At 35.7% G+C, this 19,211-nt stretch overlaps 1 protein-coding gene across 2 annotated transcripts; it reads right to left on the bottom strand.

Annotated features, from left to right (window-relative positions):
* Window positions 1–9,323: 9,323 nt before the first annotated feature.
* LOC110111507 (ATP-dependent DNA helicase MER3 homolog) lies at window positions 9,324–17,578 on the bottom strand. Of its 2 annotated transcripts, XM_020843419.2 has the most exons (15): window positions 15,690–17,578; window positions 15,535–15,584; window positions 15,294–15,411; window positions 15,154–15,217; window positions 14,787–14,870; window positions 14,575–14,700; window positions 14,301–14,497; window positions 12,257–12,445; window positions 11,807–12,058; window positions 11,659–11,708; window positions 11,549–11,566; window positions 10,845–10,927; window positions 10,416–10,620; window positions 10,291–10,328; window positions 9,324–10,200 (listed from the first exon to the last, which is right to left on the bottom strand). In XM_020843419.2, exons 1-15 carry the CDS (start codon window positions 15,906–15,908, stop codon window positions 9,551–9,553), a joined length of 2,343 nt encoding a protein of 780 aa, XP_020699078.1. In that variant the 5' UTR covers window positions 15,909–17,578; the 3' UTR covers window positions 9,324–9,550. The 2 variants fall into 2 exon arrangements, with proteins under 2 accessions (XP_020699078.1, XP_020699079.1); XM_020843420.2 differs by lacking the exon at window positions 11,549–11,566.
* Window positions 17,579–19,211: the final 1,633 nt, after the last annotated feature.

Below are 19,211 nucleotides of genomic sequence, written 5' to 3'. Positions count from 1 at the left end.
AAAAATACATATAAAGAGTTAATAAAATAAAATAATTTGAGGTCAGGGTGTCAATATTTGACAAAACTCGAAAATCAAATCCGAACTCTACTCAGCAATTTTGGCCCGAACTCGATCGGGTTAGGGTTTTTGACACACTACAAAATCGGGTCGGGTTCGGATTGACCCGGAAACTCGGATATGATTTGGAATGACCCGTCCATCGCATCGGCTATTGAGCCGCTGCTGCATAGCCTGCCCCGCTACCTCGCGTGTCTACTGCCGCGTCGCGTTTGTCGTTTGCCAGTGTCGGCGATGTCGTTGCACGCAATCCTACTGCCCTCGAGTCGCCGTCGCTATTGTGTCTGTCTCGTGTCGCTGCATCACATCGCCTGCTTCTGCCAGCATCGGAGTTACGCAATTTCTGCCATTGTCGAACCCCGAAGTGGAGTTACGGGATTTGACTTACGGGCCAGGTCGGGTTCGAGTTCGAAAAACTGACCCGTTTGCAAAAACGAGTTAGGTTTGGTTTGACCCGAATAGTGTCGAATGATTTTTGAGTTCAACCTGAACCGACCTGTGATCCAAAATTGACACTTCTGTTGGATATAACCCTCTCCTCTTCAAATCATTTTGGCAGCAATAAATGTAAAATAAGGAAACAATATATAAAACAAATCAGTTGGAGGGTGACTTCTTCAAATATTCAAATAAATTAAATAGCAACGGTCACAAATAATTCACCAATAAATATAATATATAAAACAATATATAAAACAAATAAATAAATAAATTGCAATATATATATTTTTTCAATTTTCAAGATAGTTATTACTAATATCCATGAAGGAGACCGAACCCAGCAGCCGGTTTGCCTGTTCTTCGGCTTGGTCAAATGCAACAGACAAGGTGGCCAAAAGAATTCAGCGGTTGAAATAACATAAAATACAGAATATAAAACAAGTAAGTAGTCCATTGTAGTTAATGATGACAGGGAATACAATAAATTGCAGACCTGGCTTCTTCAATATGTTCTATTTGGAAGGTGTATGGCAGTGAATGAATGGATCAATTATAAATTAATATAATTTTTTTTTTTTAAAAAAATTCTAATTTCATGATAGATGATTATGCATTATGATTACTTTGTATAAAAGATTATAAATTTGTGTTTTAATATTTTAATATTGATAATTAATACATAATCAAATATTCAACGGTTGAAACACGAATCTTAGTGTAATTTTTAGATTGGAACTTCCAGGATTAAATTTAGGTTCATATGAACTCTAATTTCAATAAATTTATGATCATGCTAAACTTTTCGGTGAGATGAGCCCGTTGACATCAAGAGTAATTTGATCAGACTCCGAATGAGGCTAAATTAAGAGAAATTATTATATATGTGCAGAGGTTGAACGCAGCTCAACGTCCGGAGACGAATCAGGTGCAGTCACGTCAGCTACACCGAGCCGCGATACACAACGATGGGGTTACTTGGATCATTCTGGCCGGTCTCTGGACGGCGTTCAACGTCCGTACAGAATAATTAGCACTTAAACTATAATTAAAAACTTTATGACATTACTTAAAGACTCAAATGATCTCCAAATCTTGTGTGCTTTTAATTAAGTAGAATGCTTTGACGAAAGGAATCTAACGAGCGTAATATCACTCAAATATGAGGTCATTATGATATTTAAATATTAAAAGAATGTACATGATCTATAGTCATCCAAAGGAATATAAACTAATTTAGAAGATTTAAAGTGCATATAATGTGTACCTATATTCTTATCAACTAAGAGATTGAGGACTCTCTTTTCAACTGAGGAAATATATTTTTATTATTAAGTCAAAGATTTAGTTAAGTATTTCAAATGTCAAAGACATCTAAACAATGTGGTCTCCCATGGGGGACAAGTTCTAAAAATTATAAATAATTCTTACATGAATATTAATCAACTATTATCATTACTCTCAAAAACAAATATCAATCAAACTTGTATATTACATGATAAAATATACATTTAATTAAGGGAAAAATAAATAAGATGTCTTGATTAAAATTATTTTTGTAACTACTAGATTTGCATTATGTTAACACATTCTTCATCACTATCAAAAGAGATTTCTTAAAATCTTTTACGACCTTCAAACCCCGTTGAAGTTAGTCGCAATGATGCAACATCTGCCTTTGCTACAACTCATCATCTCAAATGGTTCTAATGTTGTCCACACCAACATTTATGCTCAACAACACTAATGTTGACACTCAATTCTTAATCATATCATTAGCTTCATATTTAGTGGTGTCTAAAATGTATATACACATCTACATTATATTAGAGTTTAGGATTTACCTACAAAAATTGGAATAATTAGCTCAAATACAACAACAAGCCTTTATTCCTATGTGAGGTCGGCTACATGAATCTTTTTTCTCCATTGTGTCATGTGAAGAGTTAAATTCTCATCTAAATCTAATTAATAAATAAATGTCATTTCTAATATTTTATAACCAAGTATTTTTAGGTATACCTCTACATTTCTTAACATAAGTCAAATACAATGCATATACTTTTCTAACCGGGTCATCAGAAGACTGCCGTTTTATGTAACCAAATCATGTAAGGTGTCTCTATCTAATTTTTTCTTCCACTGTAGCTACTCCAACCTTTTCACGTATATGCTCATTTCGTATAATGTCTCTAAGTGTAAAGCCACTCATCCACTTGAGCACCCTCATCTCTGTAACATTTAACTTAATATAATGCTTCTCTTTTAATGGCCAACATTCTACATCATAAAAGCATTGTAGACCTTACTACCATCTTATAGGGTTTTCCCTTAAGTATGAGAGGGACTTTTCTATCGCACGACAAGTCCTAGGCATTCCTCCACTTCAACCCCAACTTGAATTCTACTAATAATATCCACATCTATTTCACCATCATTCTAGACAACAGACCCAAAAATAATTAGCAAAAATCTTGAGGTAAAATTTAAATAAAATTTTTTTCTTAATTAATTCAAGATCATCTAAACTCAAATTTCAACAAACTTATAGTTGAACTGAACATCTCATTAATACAAATATCACAATACCAAATTTGGTCTAATTCGAGTGTGATGACAACATAATAAACATTTGAAGCATAATTTAAAACTTTAGACATTAATTGTATGACCAAATGATCTTCAAATTTGGTAGGCTTAAATCAAATCAAGTGACTTGAGGAGATGAATCTAATAAGCCATAGATCGCTCAACTCTGACATCATTGAGGCACTTTATTCTTGAGAAAATATTTCATGATCCAAGAAATCAACATGGATTGTATGATGGAATGCCTTACCTTATTGCTTGGTCCAAAGTCACCTTACCTAAATGTTTTGGAGGTCTTGGTATACCTTCAATTGAGGCTCTTTATCATGGCACTTTCTGTTCTCTCATCAGCAGGTTTTTCTCTTCCAACCTCTTGAGTGTTTGGTACAAATCGCTCTATTACTCCCCTTGGAAGATCCCCCCTCTTAATGCCTCTAAATTTTGGAAGAAAATACATGATACGGCTATAAAAATTAAAGATCTGCTTTCTTTCTCTGTTGGGGCTGATTGTTCTTTCTCTATGTATTGGGATCCTTGGCTCAAAGGCTATCAATTTTCTGCTGATCCCAAAAATGAAGTTTTTAAAGGTAAATTGGTGAAGGATTATATAAATGCTGGCATATGGGTCTTACCCAACTCGATTTTTAACACCACTGCTGCTGCCATTCTTGATTGTAAAATTGGGGAGAAATCGGAGGTGCTTTGGCTTGGCTCGCCAAACTGGGTTTTTAGACATTTTACTGAGCATTTCTATTCTCATTTACCTAAGGTAGATTGGCATTTATCGGTTTGGCATAAGAATTTTTCTCTTAGATACGCCTGTTATACTTGGATGGCTGTCATTGGAAAGCTCAAAACAGCAGATAATTTAATGTTTAGAGGCATTGCTGTTCCTCCTACATGCTCTCTCTGCACGGTTTATCCGGAAAACCACAATCATCTCTTCTTTGATTGTGAGTTTTCCTTTAATATTCTCACCAGACTGCTTCCTGATCTAAATATTTTCTTACTAAGGCCTACCTTAACTCAAGTTTTTGACTTCTTTGAGCATTCCATGATGCATAGTAGGCTGGAAAAAGATTTTGCTTGTCTAACTGCTAGCTGTATCATTTACTTTATCTGGAAAGAGAGAAATTTTAGGCGATTCTCAAATCAAAGCAACAATTCTGTCAAAGTTATTTGCAATATTTCTAATGCCATCCGTGTTAAAATCTCAAAATGGAAATGCAAAGATTCGCTGCTGGCAAGATTCACTGGAATTTAGTTTTGGCCTATTGGTTGCCGCCTGTGGCTCTCTGTTACTGGTTTTGGTTGTTTGAAAGTCTTTTTTTCATCTTACTATTGGTTTGGGATACCTGGGTATACAAATACATTTGGGGTTTTCTTTTCATTACCCCAGTTTTGGTTATTACAGATTTACATACTACTCTTGGTAATGTTTTTTGGGGACAGTGGCTATCCCATATGTATGGACCCTTCCTGAAGATTTATGATGATCATTATTCTGTTTTGAGGGCAATTGATGGTGAAAAATTACAATCTGACGATGATGAGCATAGCCACCCGCACCGTTTGAGCCCCTGGACGGTCTTGCTGGCAACTGGGCTTGACGTTAATCTGCTGATTGCTGGTCTTTCTGTGAAGGCCGTCTCAAGTGTGTTCATTTTTTGGAATTCTGGCAACCTGAAGAACTGCATCAGCTTAAGTAATCTGACATCTATGTAATGAAGTTTTTGGGGGTTGGCTATTTTATATTCTGAGTCTATTTGATTGTAATTTTCTCCATCAAGCTCTATGTTTTGCTTGCTGGAAGTTTTTTTTTTTTTTCCTTTGCTTTAGCCATTGTATTTTCCGTTTTTTGCTGGCGTTCTTTGTAACCTTATTGTTTTTTAATACATGGGCTGTTTTTCAGCCCCGGGTTTACCCAAAAAAAAAAAAGGATTAAGAGTAAGAAGAGAGAGAGGTAGCACTAGTTAGTAGATATTAGCTAGTTAGAGGATGTTGATTATTTTTTTTTATTAAATTTAAGATCATTCAAATTTCAATTTAACAAATTTATTGTATAACAATATCTCGACGAGATGAATTCATCAATATTAATTACCAAGTAATTTGATTCGATTCTGAATGAACTCAAATCAAACATTTTAAGCATAATTCAAAATTTTTGGGATATTTATTGGATGACGAAATGATATCTAAATATTGCATGTTTATAGTTAAATTGAGTGGCTCAACGAGTTGAATATAATGAGCTCAAGATTGCTTAATTTCAACATCATTAAGACACTTAAATGCATCAAGAGGATCAACACGGTGTTGTATGAACACCATTGTTAGACCAATACTATTTAACTACTGCCATTTGGCCACTATTGTCTGCCACAACTAACTAATCGGCCACCATTATCAAACATTCACCTTTCAACCATCAACTATGATCCATTGACCACCATCACCTGAATATGATCTTCCGACCATCGTTTTTGCTTGACTGCAATCATATCCTATAGCTGAGGGTGAGGATGATAGCTTTGGGAGAGAGTGAGCATCTTTGTTTTCTTTGACGAGGAGCAAGTGATTGAGGTGGTGGTCTATATACATGACGAGTTGCTAAACTTGTGAAGAATCCCTGATTCACCTAGCTCGCAGAGGGCGAGTTCCTTGATAGGCCTGAGTGAGTAGCGCATAATATTGATCACTTTAGGTAAATTCCTTGCAAGTTTAAGGTAAGTAGCACCGTTTGGACAATTAGGTAAGTTCCAACAGTGGGCTCTTCTCAAGGACAATTTCTCTGCTCTTCTCAAGGATAATTTCTCTATCATGATTCACCAACTGCCTGTTAAATATCTACAAATGCATATACGAGTATATATTAGTGTCTAATGTCTCATATAACTCCACTTTTATCTATATCTACGTTGAATCTTTATATAATATTATGATATTAATGTTTTTTTCCTACTACATTCTGTTTTATACAATAACTATATTCCCATAATTTAGAAATTTGCTCATTGTAAGATTGCAAATTCGAGGCTTTATGATTTGTTGTTTCCTTAAAATAAGAAATAAAAATATCGTAAGCATGGTGGCTTCAAGTTAGCTATAACTACTTGCCACTCGAAGATTTTAGATATCCTTTCATGCTCTCTCTTATAGTTCTTGATGCCTTATCTCAAAGGAAGGAAATGAATTCAAATGCTGTTTGAAAAAAGCGTCAACCATTAGGCTAGGGAAAAAAAAAAAAAACATCTAGCAAGTTCAAAAAGTGTATTACAAGAAAAGATTGAAATTGAGACAACAAATTTTGAATTGTAATATTCTATACTCGAGCATAGTTCAAACTAAAGTTTCAAAACTCGGCTTTCACTTTTAGCTTCAGAAAAAGAGATTCGAAACTTTATTCTAACTATGTTCAAACAATATTTGAACTTATAATTAGTAAATATAGGTGATGAAGTCAGTAGACGTCGAAGTAGTCTTATAATAATGATCGAAATATTGTAGGTTGGTGGACCTCAGTAGGGTGACGGTGGTTAGAGGATTGTAATTTGGTGATGAAGATCAAAAGATTGTAGTTGGGTGACGAAGGTCAAAGGATTATAATCTGCAACTATAGCTTGAATGATCACAACAGTTCGAATGACCATAGTGGTGCAATGGTTGTGAGAGGCTATAGACAGGTAACGAAGGTTGAAAGATCGTAGCCAGGCGACAGTAATCTAAAAACTGTAGTTTGACGATAGTGGTTGAAGCATCGTAATTAGATGGTGATGGAGGTCAGAAGACCGTAGTTGAGCTACGATGGCTAAAGTATTATAATTAGTGGGCAACAAAGGTCGAATGGCTATGATCTAAGCTCTAGCTCTAAGCCAAAGTTTAGGCTCTAGCTCTAAGCTCCTCCTCTTTCATGTAGAAAGTGTTGGTCTATTTATAAATTTTTAAGAGTAACATGCCCCATAAATATAAAGAAAAAATGAAACTCTTTATCGAACGGTCCGTATTGATTCCTTTCATCATAAAATTTCATTTAACATTTAAATGCCTTAGTGTTGCTAGAATTGATCAATCTTGGGCTCGTTAGATTTGTCTCATTGAGACGCTTGATTTAACTATAAGCATGCTAAATTTACAGCTCCATTGGTATTTCAATTACCTTGAAGTTTCTAATTACCCTTCATCAGACCTTTTATTTGGGCACACTCAGGCTTAGATTGAGCCACTTTTAGCACTATTGGATTCATATCTTCAAGATATTTTATTTGACACTAAATTTGATGAAATTAGAGTTCATCCACAATTTAACTTCAAAAATTTTTTAATTCAACTATGACTCGAGATTTTTCCCCGATATATATATAACCAAAATAAGTAATTTTTGATGATGTACCAATAATAATTCATAAGAAAAGAAAAGAATTGATGCTACAAAAAATAAGATATATTGTTTTTTTTTAACAGAGAAAATAGAAATTTCACTACCTTTAAATTAATTACATTTAGATATATTTTTAGAGAGATATTACTTCTAAAAATAAGCCTTTTTACATAATTAAAATAATAGTTATGATTATTTGCCTTCACAAGTGATTCGATGATGACCTTTCCTTTTAACAGCGACTCCATCTATGCTACATCGCATCTTTTAAAAATATTGAATCCTAGCCGTTAAACCCATCCATCGTCACTATTATTAATTCGTTATATAAATAATAGACAAGCCAAAAAGAACCTCGAAGTTCGATGCAGACAACTGTGCTGGAGACTGAAAAGGCCGAGAGGAATTTTTGTCGCATTGGGAAAGCACTGAGGCAAATATAACTCGTTAATCTCCCGAGTCCTCTTAATCCCCACACTATATATTAACTAATCAAATTCATTAAAAAATTGCTCTCTTTTTTTTTAGTTTTTTTAATTAGAGATGAATATCAAACTGAATTTATTAAACAAAAATAATATTCTTTCCTTTCACGGAAGAATAAAAAACACATGGTTTTAATAAAATAATACATAAAAAATTGGAGAAGATCATAACTATGTTAAGATTTTATATAATTTGAAAATTAGTTACTTTATATTATAGTCCTATGAGTCTTTTTAAGAATTTTTACATGCATAACATCTAAAACTATTGAAAATACATATTTAACCTCTAAACTTCTATATTTACTAATATACTACCTAAAATCCTCCTTTCCTTCTATTCTATCCCTCCATTGAAGCGATGAGCTACTTGTATTCACTGTGAAAGGATGCAATTGATGGGAAGACAACTACTGATATTGATTTTTGACGGAAGGTTTAAACGGAATTTTAGAATTGATTAAAAGAGGATTTTAGGTGGTATATTAGTAAATATAGAAATTTCGGTGTTAAATATGTATTTTCAAATGTTTTAGGTGTTATGTATGTAAAAATCCCCTTTATTTTTGGTGTGGTGGCCATGACCATGAAGGTGGTGTGTTTGATGATCATTTGAATTGGTTGACTAGTCAGAGTTTTGGTTAAGGGAGGTTATGATTTTTGAAAAATTATAAAAAAAAAAAATTTATTGAAGCTAAGGATAATCTACATAATATATCATTATTAATTCATGAAATTAAAATACTCAGCTTTTCTTTCATTGGGTATTAGAAATGAGATGCTCAATCTTGCTCTAAAAAAAAAAAATCTTTGTTAGTATGATGAAAATAGAAATTGAATAGGTGGCCATCAAAATGAAGAAGCTCGTTGAAGTGGATGTTTTATTTCATTGATCATTCAAATCCGAATACCTATTGACCTCCATGATTTGCCACAATGATATGTTTCTCTACTCATTTATGAGCTTATTATTTATATATATTGTTCATTCTACCGCTTCCTTCTTTTCGAATGATTTATTTGACACAACTCATTTTGATCTATTGGTTAAAAACTTTTGTTGCCAATCAAAAAGTCTTGGGTTCGAGTCTTACATACGTTATGTGCATTTAAGTTTGCATTAATTAGCCTAAATGTAAAAAAAAATGATTTATTTGAAAGCAATAAGAATTAAGAAGATTACTTAGGATAAATAATTCACAATAGTTTAGCCTAAAAAATTTACTTATAAAAGGACATGGTTTATTAATGTTGTTCAATTAGAGGTTATGATTATTACATTTTAAAACTATTAAATTTTCTTAAAAACAAATGCAATATAAGCATAAAATCAAACTTTATATTGCACTAATTTTGATGCAAATCCAATAGATTTTAAACTCGCCCGGATCAAAAATTTATTTAGGACATCCAGAGCTTTTTTTTCTCTTTTCTTTTGAAACAAACTAAGTGAATCTTAGTGTTCTTCAGACAAGAATTGTTATGCATAACCTGAAGCTTACCAAGTATTAATTCTTCGAAGCCAAGCTCCCGTCTTTGCACATTCAATTGAATCAAGAACTTCAGCAGATAATCCGCCATTTTTTTTTTCTTTGGATCAAAGAAAGGAGAATACACTTTTGAAGCCCAGGAAGGAAACATCCATGGAACCACCAGGTGCTGCTCCCATGCAGCTGAATTGTTGGCCATCTTGCAGGTCCATAGAACTCTTTGGCCCTACAGATTTTATTTGATTTCTGAAATCTGCCGTAGTAGAAGTGTCACTTAAGTGATCAGACCTGTTTCTTTTGCATTCCTTCACCATGATATCATTAATCCAGTCATCAGCTAGTTTCCTTTTTTTCAACTGGTTATTTGTAAAGTTGCCACTGTTAGTGAATCTTTTGTTTCTGTCAATATTGTGGATATTAGACTCCAGGAAATATTTTCCAGCATTCTCAGATTCGGTAAAAGTATCAATTTGCTCTTTGTCCATCAGAACCACACCATCTTCTTGATGTTTACTCATATCAAGTGGCTCTGAATCTGTCAGAACCACTATATCTTCCTGAGTTTTAATGGAATCAAGCCCAGATTGCTCCATGGAGGCGTATACTTCTGCTAGAATCAGTGCTTGGTGAGAGGGATCTATGGTTTTCAATGTCATGAGATCAGGGAAGGATTTTGATTTTCTACGGATATGATCAAATATTGCTTCATCCACCTTAGGTTTGCTTTCCATTTTTTCAGGTTCAAGAATGACTAAATCTGTCATTAAAATTTGAAGTACAAGTCTAATTTAGAGGGAAAAAAAACTGTGTTGGGGTTCGGATATATTATAAAGTAGCTGAATCTTGCCTTCATTCATTTCATTTTGTAAAAGATCAAAGCTTGGCCTGAGGCAATGAAATAAATGGTGTTCTCAAGGTGTTACGAAAGGACATAATATATTCTACAAACAAGGAGAGAAATAGAATACATACAAGGAAGTGGACGGCCTCTCAGAGTTTGCAAATTCCTGGTTATCTTCAGTTTTGTCCAATAGGTTTCTCGTCTTACCATCATTTTTGGAGTAGATCTCCTTTGGAATGGTATAATTAGATGGCCGAACTTCATTTCTGCCAGCGTTAGTTATATCTGAACTTGCTTCCCGGGAAATAACATGCTTCTCATGCACATCCAGACCAACTTCATGATATAAACACCAAGAAGAGGAATAGTAAATCAGTAAGATGAAGGGTTCGTTTGGGACGGCTTTTTTAATGTTTCTTAAATCATCTTTTTAGTACAAAAGTTTTAATTTTTTTAACTAGAAAGCTGTTTTAAGAAACAGTAAAAAAGCTGTCCCAAACGGAGCTGAATATAAATACCCAAAAATCAATATATAGACTAACAGAAGTTCGTGGTCTTACCGTAATTTTCAAATATAAGATCAGCTTTCACAGTTACTCTTCCAAAGCTCGGGCATGGAACAAGAACATTGGCAACGTAAGGGCTGCCATATCAAACATGTTAAGTGACCCGTCAGAGATTAGGGTGAAGAGTGTTGTGCGGGCCTTTTTAGAGGCTATATTATTATATCCAAAGATTTCGACCAGGACTGGATGGACCTCAGCGACGTGGCAAGGTACGAGGTGAGGGTTTTTGGGATTCAAAAGATGAGATTTGACAAGGGATTTTTACATGCATAACATCAAAACTATTGAAAATATATATTTAACACCTACACTTCTATATTTAGTAATATATCACCTAAAACCCCTCTTTTAATCAATTCTAACATTCCGTTTAAACCTTCCGTCAAAAATCACTACCAATGATTGTCTTCCCCGTCAATGGCATTCTTTCATAGTGAATATAAGTATCTCATCGCTTCAATGGAGTGGTAGAATAGAAGGAAAATGAGATTTTAGGTGGTATATTAGTAAATATAGAAGTTTAGGTGTTAAATATGTATTTTCAATAGTTTTAGGTGTTATGTATGTAAAAAAATACATATTTAACACCTAAACTGATCTTAACAGAACAAAAGAGTGAATGAAAACTTCAGCATTTGCAAATTCAATATGGTTTTGAATGAAAGCAGTATATTTCTGAGCAAAAAAACATATCATACCTGGAAAACTCTTCAGTTCTGTTGTACAATATCGACGAAAAAAGTGAGAAAAGGCCCATGGCACAGAACAGTCACCTAGGCTATTGACTTGATTTCTAATATTATTTTACCTTATTTTCTCATGATACAGGATTGCATTGTCCTCTTCCGAGCCAACAACCTGTAGGAGACGAGAACTTTGACTATGTCACGTTCAAGATAATTAGATGGTAGGAAGGGGAATATAGAAGCTTTTTCCATAAATTTAGAAGATAATACCAGATCGGCATAATGATGTTTGCTTGATGTAATGCGTCTAGTTAAACGGGTCAACGTTATTAGCAACTTTGATTTGCATTGCCTTTTGTACTCGGTCTCCTCTACACGCATCTCAACTTTTGGAGGAAGGGATGAGAGGGATTCTTTTATATGGTTACCAAATGGGTACTTGCGGCCTGTTATTAGTTCGATTTTTCTTGGATCAGCTTCTAACATTTTGTCGAATGAATTAATTCCTGCTGAATGCAGAGCCTGCGGACAGAATCGATGACATCAGATTTAGGCTTCGTTTGGGACGACTTTCTTCCTGCTTCTTAAAGTGGCCTTTTAGTTAAAAAGTTCAAGTTTTTGTACTAGAAAGCCGCTTTAAGAAGCAATAAAAAAGCCGTCCCAAAAGAAGCCTCAATCCAGTTAGAGCGGAAGTCTATATAAAAGTCGATTAAGAAAAACCTTAGCGGTGACCATCCCAATGCCAGGTAGTTGTTTCAGCAAGTAGGGACTATCATCCCAGAGCCTCTGGTGCAAACATTTGGCCAGAAGCGATGAACTCAGAGCTCCCTTATAACTCCTCCTGAAGATAAAACACTCTTTCATGCATTTGGCAATCCTACAGCCATTGGTGCATATTGAGTTCATGTCCTGCGAAAATATTCACTGTTTTCAGGACTTGATAGAAGCACGGGCATTTCCAAATACTTTCGTACATGTGTTGGATATGACACACCTCTAACACACCCTAGCAACATCCTACATACTCAAAATTATGTCAAAAGATCTTAAACAAAAAAAAATCAGGTTTTGAAATATGTCAAATACGAGAGAATGTTCTGTGCGGACATCAAACACAACTCTACATTCGGATATCAATCAAAATGAGCCACGTCAGCTATACTGAGCCGTAGTACCGAGCGGTATCAACACTCGCTACCGCAGAACCGAGCCGTGGGTTTAGGAATTTTTATTGCCTCAGGTTACCTGACGTATAGATACATCAGATAGCCTATAATATATCGCCACGTGCTCTTACTCTTTACTGCGCGGCCCGACGACCCAACCCGGAACGAATCCGGGATTATTATGTTCGCGTATTTCTCGGTATTTGCTCGGTATTGCTCGGTATTTGCTCGGTACTTGCTCGATAATGCTCGGTATTTGCTCGGTATTTGCCCGCCTCAACTTCATGGTTGCCGGGCGCGACACCACAAGCTCTGCCCTCACTTGGTTTTTCTACCTTCTCTCCCACCACCCCTCCGTAGAGTCCAAAATCCTCGATGAACTCTCTGTTTTCTCTGATCTTACACGCCTCGTTTACCTCCAAGCTGCTCTATTTGAATCCCTCCGCCTCTTCCCCCCGGTCCCTTTCGAGCACAAAGCAGCCGATGAATAATGGGAAAGAAAGAAGGTGGCAGCCAACATCAACAACAATCGGCAATGGGGGAGCACGCAGCCATAGAAATGAGGAAGGGCAACGCCAAAGAAGAAGAGTGCGCAGAAGGGGAAGGACTGCACAAGGAAATGGGAAGTTTAGGGGAAAGAAAGAGAAAGTCTGGGGTAAGGATTGTCATAATTCAAACCGGAGCGGTGGATATCAGAGACGGGAACGCTCCGACACCAGCCATCATATAAGTTCGTTTCTGACGTCCGTTCGACCATACCAGAGGGAGGAAGAAGCTCTCCTGTGTGCAACAGAACTCAACCAGCAAATACCGAGCATTACCGAGCAAGTACCGAGCAAAAACCGAGCAAATAACGAGTAGTACCTAGCAATACCGAGCAAATACCTAGCAAGTACCGAGCAAATACCGAGCAATACCGAGCAAATAACGAGTAGTACCTAGCAATACCGAGCAATACGCGAACATAGTAATCCCGGATTCGTTTCAGGTTGGGTCGTCGGGCCGCGCGGTAAAGAGTAAGAGCACGTGGCGATATATTATAGGCTATCTGATGTATCTCTACGTCAGGTAACCTGAGGCAATAAAAATTCCGGGTTTAGGCATCCTGACGGGGTTCCGCTTCCTCACAGAATAATTTTACGTCAAATACAGCTTGATATGATCTATACAATTCTCGACATGCCATAAGGACATGTGTGTGAGAGAAAACACCTGTGAGATATTATTAATTATAAAAATATTTAACAAAATGATTAATGAATGCCAATTTTATTGTATTGTTAACAAGTGACAATTGTAAAATGTGAGAAAGCATTTCGCTTACGGCTTATCATTGATGGTATTTTTTTTCCTTTAGTTATGATTATACTTTTATGCGAAGTATATACATATATTAGCATACTTCACCGGAAGATGATTTTAGTAAAAAATACTATAAATTACATATTTTATATGAATAAGTTATAAAATATAACATTGTGTTCATGGCATCATGCCATATGTTTTACAACTATATTGTGTCACTGTGAACGTGTTGTGTCATATCTATATCATTGGCACCGAAAAATTTGACTACTAAACTTAATAGAAGACAAGACCTGGTTGAGGGATAGATCATGGACCGAAGGATCACCCATCAGGCAGTCATTAGCCAGCACAAATATCTTCTCCTCCCTTGTCTGGATGCGTTTCTTTTTCTTTCCATTCTCTCCAAAGACATGAAAGCGCAATCGAGCTCCTTTATCAAAGTTAATGTCATTCAAAAGCTTCTTCTCATTGCGTCGAAGCTGGATCCCTGTATTTTTAAGAGCATAGTATCATCATTTAAAACATATAAGAACATTAGCACAAACTAATAGAAAAGAAACATACAAGAAATCTCTTCAGAGGCACAAATAATACGCAGTGCATCTTCTAAACTGCAACTTCCAGGAGCGTCCATGATACTTTTCATTGTAGCAAATTTTAAATAGAATTTCGTCATTAACCTTCCAGGTTCTGCATTGAATACAATTCATGAAACGAGCAAGGAGAACCATTCACAATCCTAAAAGAAAACAACATAATAATGTTAAACAACGTACCTAATGGCTTAACAAGGAAGCCGTCTTCATCCGTCCAAATCATCCCGTATTCTGCTAATTCATTAATATTCTGAACGCATATTTCTGGTAATAAGAGATCCAAAAAAGTAATCCGAGAAATTATACATTATGCCAGGATCAAATTGTTTAACTACTTCAAAATGAAAAAAAAAAAAAAAATCCAGGATATCCCAACACAAATTATACTTGGATGGGCTTAAAAAGTAATCGAATTTGTTTTCAGATTAGTGTTATATATGAAATTTTTGCATTGTAATAACCTCAAAGTAAAATCCAATGACCTTTAACTCCATTTTCATACAATTCGTACAAGGATATTTTGACAATTTTTTTCCCTTCAGAATACCTCGCATGTACATTTCTAGGTTTTGATGAGGAATTCCTCTCTTTATTCCATAGTTCTCAGGATTCTGTGCATGTTTGACAGATCAGGTACCAGGCAGCAAATGAAACTGAGAGCAAATATATAGGAAAACAACTGCATGCCTTCTTAATCCGAACATATAAGTAGGAGCATTTTAGCCACTCTATAGCTAAACTTATGTCGGAAACGGTCAGTTGAACAATCTCAGCTGTAAGATGTTCCATCGCACATGATAGTAGCCTATCATATAAATTAAATTATTACAGAAAACAGATGAATTGCAGAATATAAGCTTCATAAAGACTGAAATAATTGACAATTCGTAAGATATAATCCCAATTAGTAGAAGTATAACAATCTTACTGAGATTCAACCATTTCACAACCATTTAAGAGATTTTCATACAAATGGACCTACAGAACAGGCAAAAGACCATCAGACAACAGTTACAGAACACAATAAAATCCAATACACCGAACTCATTCAGATTGCAAAGTAAATTTCAAAATGAAACTTACTGTTGCTCTCCTGGTCATTATTACAACCACTCCAGTGTCATCAAATGGTGGACGACCAGCCCTTCCAGACATCTGTAAATCCTCATGCAAAACTAGGAGTAATGTTATTGCAGAAGCAAGAAAAAGCAAATAAGCATAAATAAAAATAAATAATATATATATATATATTCTCATTTTGCAATGCTCAAAGAAATAGGTCCCTGTAACAGTATTGAGCATGCCTAAACGAATTAGCTATCGATAATTTGTTGTCTTTCTTATCCAAATATTTCTTGATGGGAACAGATATGTAAGCCGGAGTTTATATTAGTTACAAAAAAATAAAGAGCACAAACATATCGGTTCTAGCCTGTTATAAAGACGATGGTAATAATTACATCAAATCAATGAAATGATGTTGCTAGCAATATTAGCAGCCAGGAGACAGAAATTAGCCATGACAAAGGTGTAGATCATGATTCCAGAATTATAGATGGAGAATGGACAAAATTAAAATTACACCTATTATTTCCTTTCCTCAAAATTATTCATCATTCAAGTTAGGTTTCCTGATGGATCAGCAGTTATAATGAATTTATCTTTTAGAAACTAATTGTTTATTAGAAGCCTTAGCCCTTGAGAATCTTGAACCTTTTTATGTACTCAAAGAAGAAAGAACTAAAATAATGAGAGATAAAACTGTGAAGTAATGAAGGACTTGTCGACTCATACAGTAACTAAAAACCAGAATGCAAGAGATTTAAACTAATAAATCAGAAAAATAACTTTCTATAAATATTATATTAAATATGGTGGCAAAATACCATGGATGCTCATCACCGGGCCAACCAACCACAAACTTCCACGGCTACTACTTCTGTGAGGACAGGGCCGAAAAAAGGCAAACAGGCCCAAAGCAGGTTAGTCCCAACTTGAATTGAACTATTCAAGATGGTCATCAACCTTATACTTGCAGCTAGGCTAGCTGCAGGCATAGGTACTTATCGAGAAGGTCATCCAAATTAGTTTTCATCACCAGGACTAGTCCTTCAAGATGGAGAACCATCGGACTACTATTCTCGTCATTAACAGTGGGAAAGTATTTTATTAGAACACAAATCCGTTGGGGTGATCTCCTCTTCCCCACTAGATGGGGCCATAATGACCAGTAAACTATCTCATAGGTACCATCAAGCTACTAAAAGCCATTGGTGTTGAGGCGGCAAGTTGGCGATTGAAGCAGTTGGTAACCCCTGGCTACTCAACATGATCTAGGTCACCCCCACATGGGTTCTAATACGGGGGTCACCACAAGGTGGTAAACAAAGGGAAAACCACCCCAGGACTTCAAGGTAAACTTAGACGAAACAAAGTCATAACTTCCAACAAGGATTCTATGGTATGGTTGGGTCGACTACCTTCTCTGACAAAGTAGGCTAGGGAGCTGGACAAATCAGGACGATGGAATAATGAGATCTTGATCGAGTTCATTATTATTTCTCATATCATCTACTTTAAGCGCAAGGAGATAAGTGTCAAATCCCAACACCAAATTCTATATTAAATTTGTTTTTTTATTTTATTTTATTTTTTACTTTATTTTTAATTTATTTTTTAATTTTTTTTAATTTTTTTTAATTTTTTTTAATTTTTTTAATTCTATATTAAATTTGTTACTACTATACATTTGGTAACTAGGGTCTATCTAATGACTTGCCTTAATCGAAAGTTTTCTCTCATGATCTCATCATAGGAAGGGTAATTAATCATAGAAGCTTGCACCATTAAGAAAACCTGAATTCAGACCATAAAGTTCTTGTAAAATGAGGGTGAAATCTTTGTGTAGTATCCCATCTTTCAATCTAATATACTTTCTAGGAATGACCCTCTACCCACACCCAATCTCTTCCCAAATCATCAGCCTTCTTCAGACCATAAAGTTCTTGTAAAATGAGGGTGAAATCTTTGTGTAGTATCCCATCTTTCAATCTAATATACTTTCTAGGAATGACCCTCTACCCACACCCAATCTCTTTCCAAATCAACAGCCTTCCAAACAATCAGTTTTTATGCTTCAAATCACATGAATTAAAACCTTTGCCACCCAATGATGCGTACATCGCAACTGTTGGCCCCTATGAGATTATTTATTTATTGTATTGCGTTTAGTGAGAATTGCTTTGATTATTTTCCTTATAATATACTTACTGAAAAGTCTATATAAACAGTTAATTCTTGAACAAATACATTGCAATAAAATTACAATAGTTTTTTTACTACTTTTCTATTCTTTTTTTAAGTTTTTTTCTATTTTTGTAAACTGGATTGCTAGGAATCAGCAAAACAGATTGCTATTACCTTGACTGGTAATATATGAAAGCGCAAGCACACATGCAGCGGCTAAATAGTGAAAGCACTACAGTAATTAACACAGCAGCAACAACCAGTAGCAAACTAGCAGTAGAGGGCAGAACAGCAGGACAGCACACGCCAAAAGCATGCAGCAAACAAAAGCAACCCAGTCAAACAAAGTAAGAACCAATAAAAAATAGCCCAGCAAACACACTGCAGAAAAAGGTGAAGTAGGAAGGTTTTGGCATTCCCAATACTAAGACTCAAGGGGTTATGGGTTGCCCACGCAAGGATAGAATAGGATAGTTCTCACTGATTTTTCTGCTAAATTTCAAACCTATTTATAGCCAATTATAATAGAGAAATGGTTTTTATCCACACCCAAATTAACCCCACAAAGAAAGGATTCCTATCATAAAAACAAACCAAAATAAGTTTAATAAAAATGGTTATTCTTGTAGGAATTATCTAAAATGAATTAAATTTAAATCCAAATTTAATCAAACAATTTTGAAAATTGATATGTATCATTATCTGATAGGGACATCAACTCGTGGAAGGTTAATCAGAGGCGTGGCCGCCGATCTACGACCACAATCGAGTCTTTGTATTGTTGACTGTAACCGTTCCACCTTTGTATTGTTGACTGTAACCGTTCCACCGACATACCTAAACGGAACGACGCAACCGCCTCTGCCGGTCCCACCTCACGACGATTCAACCACCGCCTCTCTCACGAAATAAAACAACGCTCCCTCTCATTCGGACGTTTTACGCACATTGACACGCATACAGAAACTCTGGAAACCGCAAGGAATCGCAAGCAAGGAATTGAGCGACTTACCTCTCTCCCGTTTGTGCTTCCTTCTTCTGTTCCGGCCGACTCCATCCAACGATCCAAGCTTGCGACCAGCCGCCGAGCCCGCCGGCCTCCAGAACTCCTAATCCTATCCTTCCGTCTGAGTCGACCCTAGGCCGCCGACCGCCTGCCGCCTCCGCCGCCTCCGTCGCCGACCAGCCGCCGAACCCACCGCCGTGCGTGACCTCCGACCTCTGCCCTAGCCCGACTCCTGCTTTGCTCTCACCCGATACTTCTCTCCCTCCTCTGTTATATATATATATAATATAATATATTATATAAGATATGTGATATATATATATATAATGAAAAAAAAAAAAAAAGGGGGAAAA

The sequence above is a fragment of the Dendrobium catenatum genome, unplaced genomic scaffold (assembly GCF_001605985.2).
Source record: "Dendrobium catenatum unplaced genomic scaffold, ASM160598v2 fragScaff_scaffold_847, whole genome shotgun sequence".
Lineage (NCBI taxonomy): Eukaryota > Viridiplantae > Streptophyta > Magnoliopsida > Asparagales > Orchidaceae > Dendrobium > Dendrobium catenatum.
Note: the sequence above shows the minus strand (reverse complement) of the source record. Positions and strands in the feature narration are given on the sequence as shown.

Bases quoted from the DNA above. Each gene is read 5' to 3' on its own strand.
- LOC110111507 (XM_020843419.2), bottom strand. From the start codon at position 15,908: ATGCTCAATACTGTTACAGGGACCTATTTCTTTGAGCATTGCAAAATG. The intron at 15,412-15,534 runs GTAAGATTGTTA...TTTATATGATAG, and splicing joins TGTGAAATGGTTGAATCTCA to GCTACTATCATGTGCGATGG. The intron at 12,446-14,300 runs GTCTTGTCTTCT...ATATTTTCGCAG, and splicing joins ATGATCTATCCCTCAACCAG to GACATGAACTCAATATGCAC.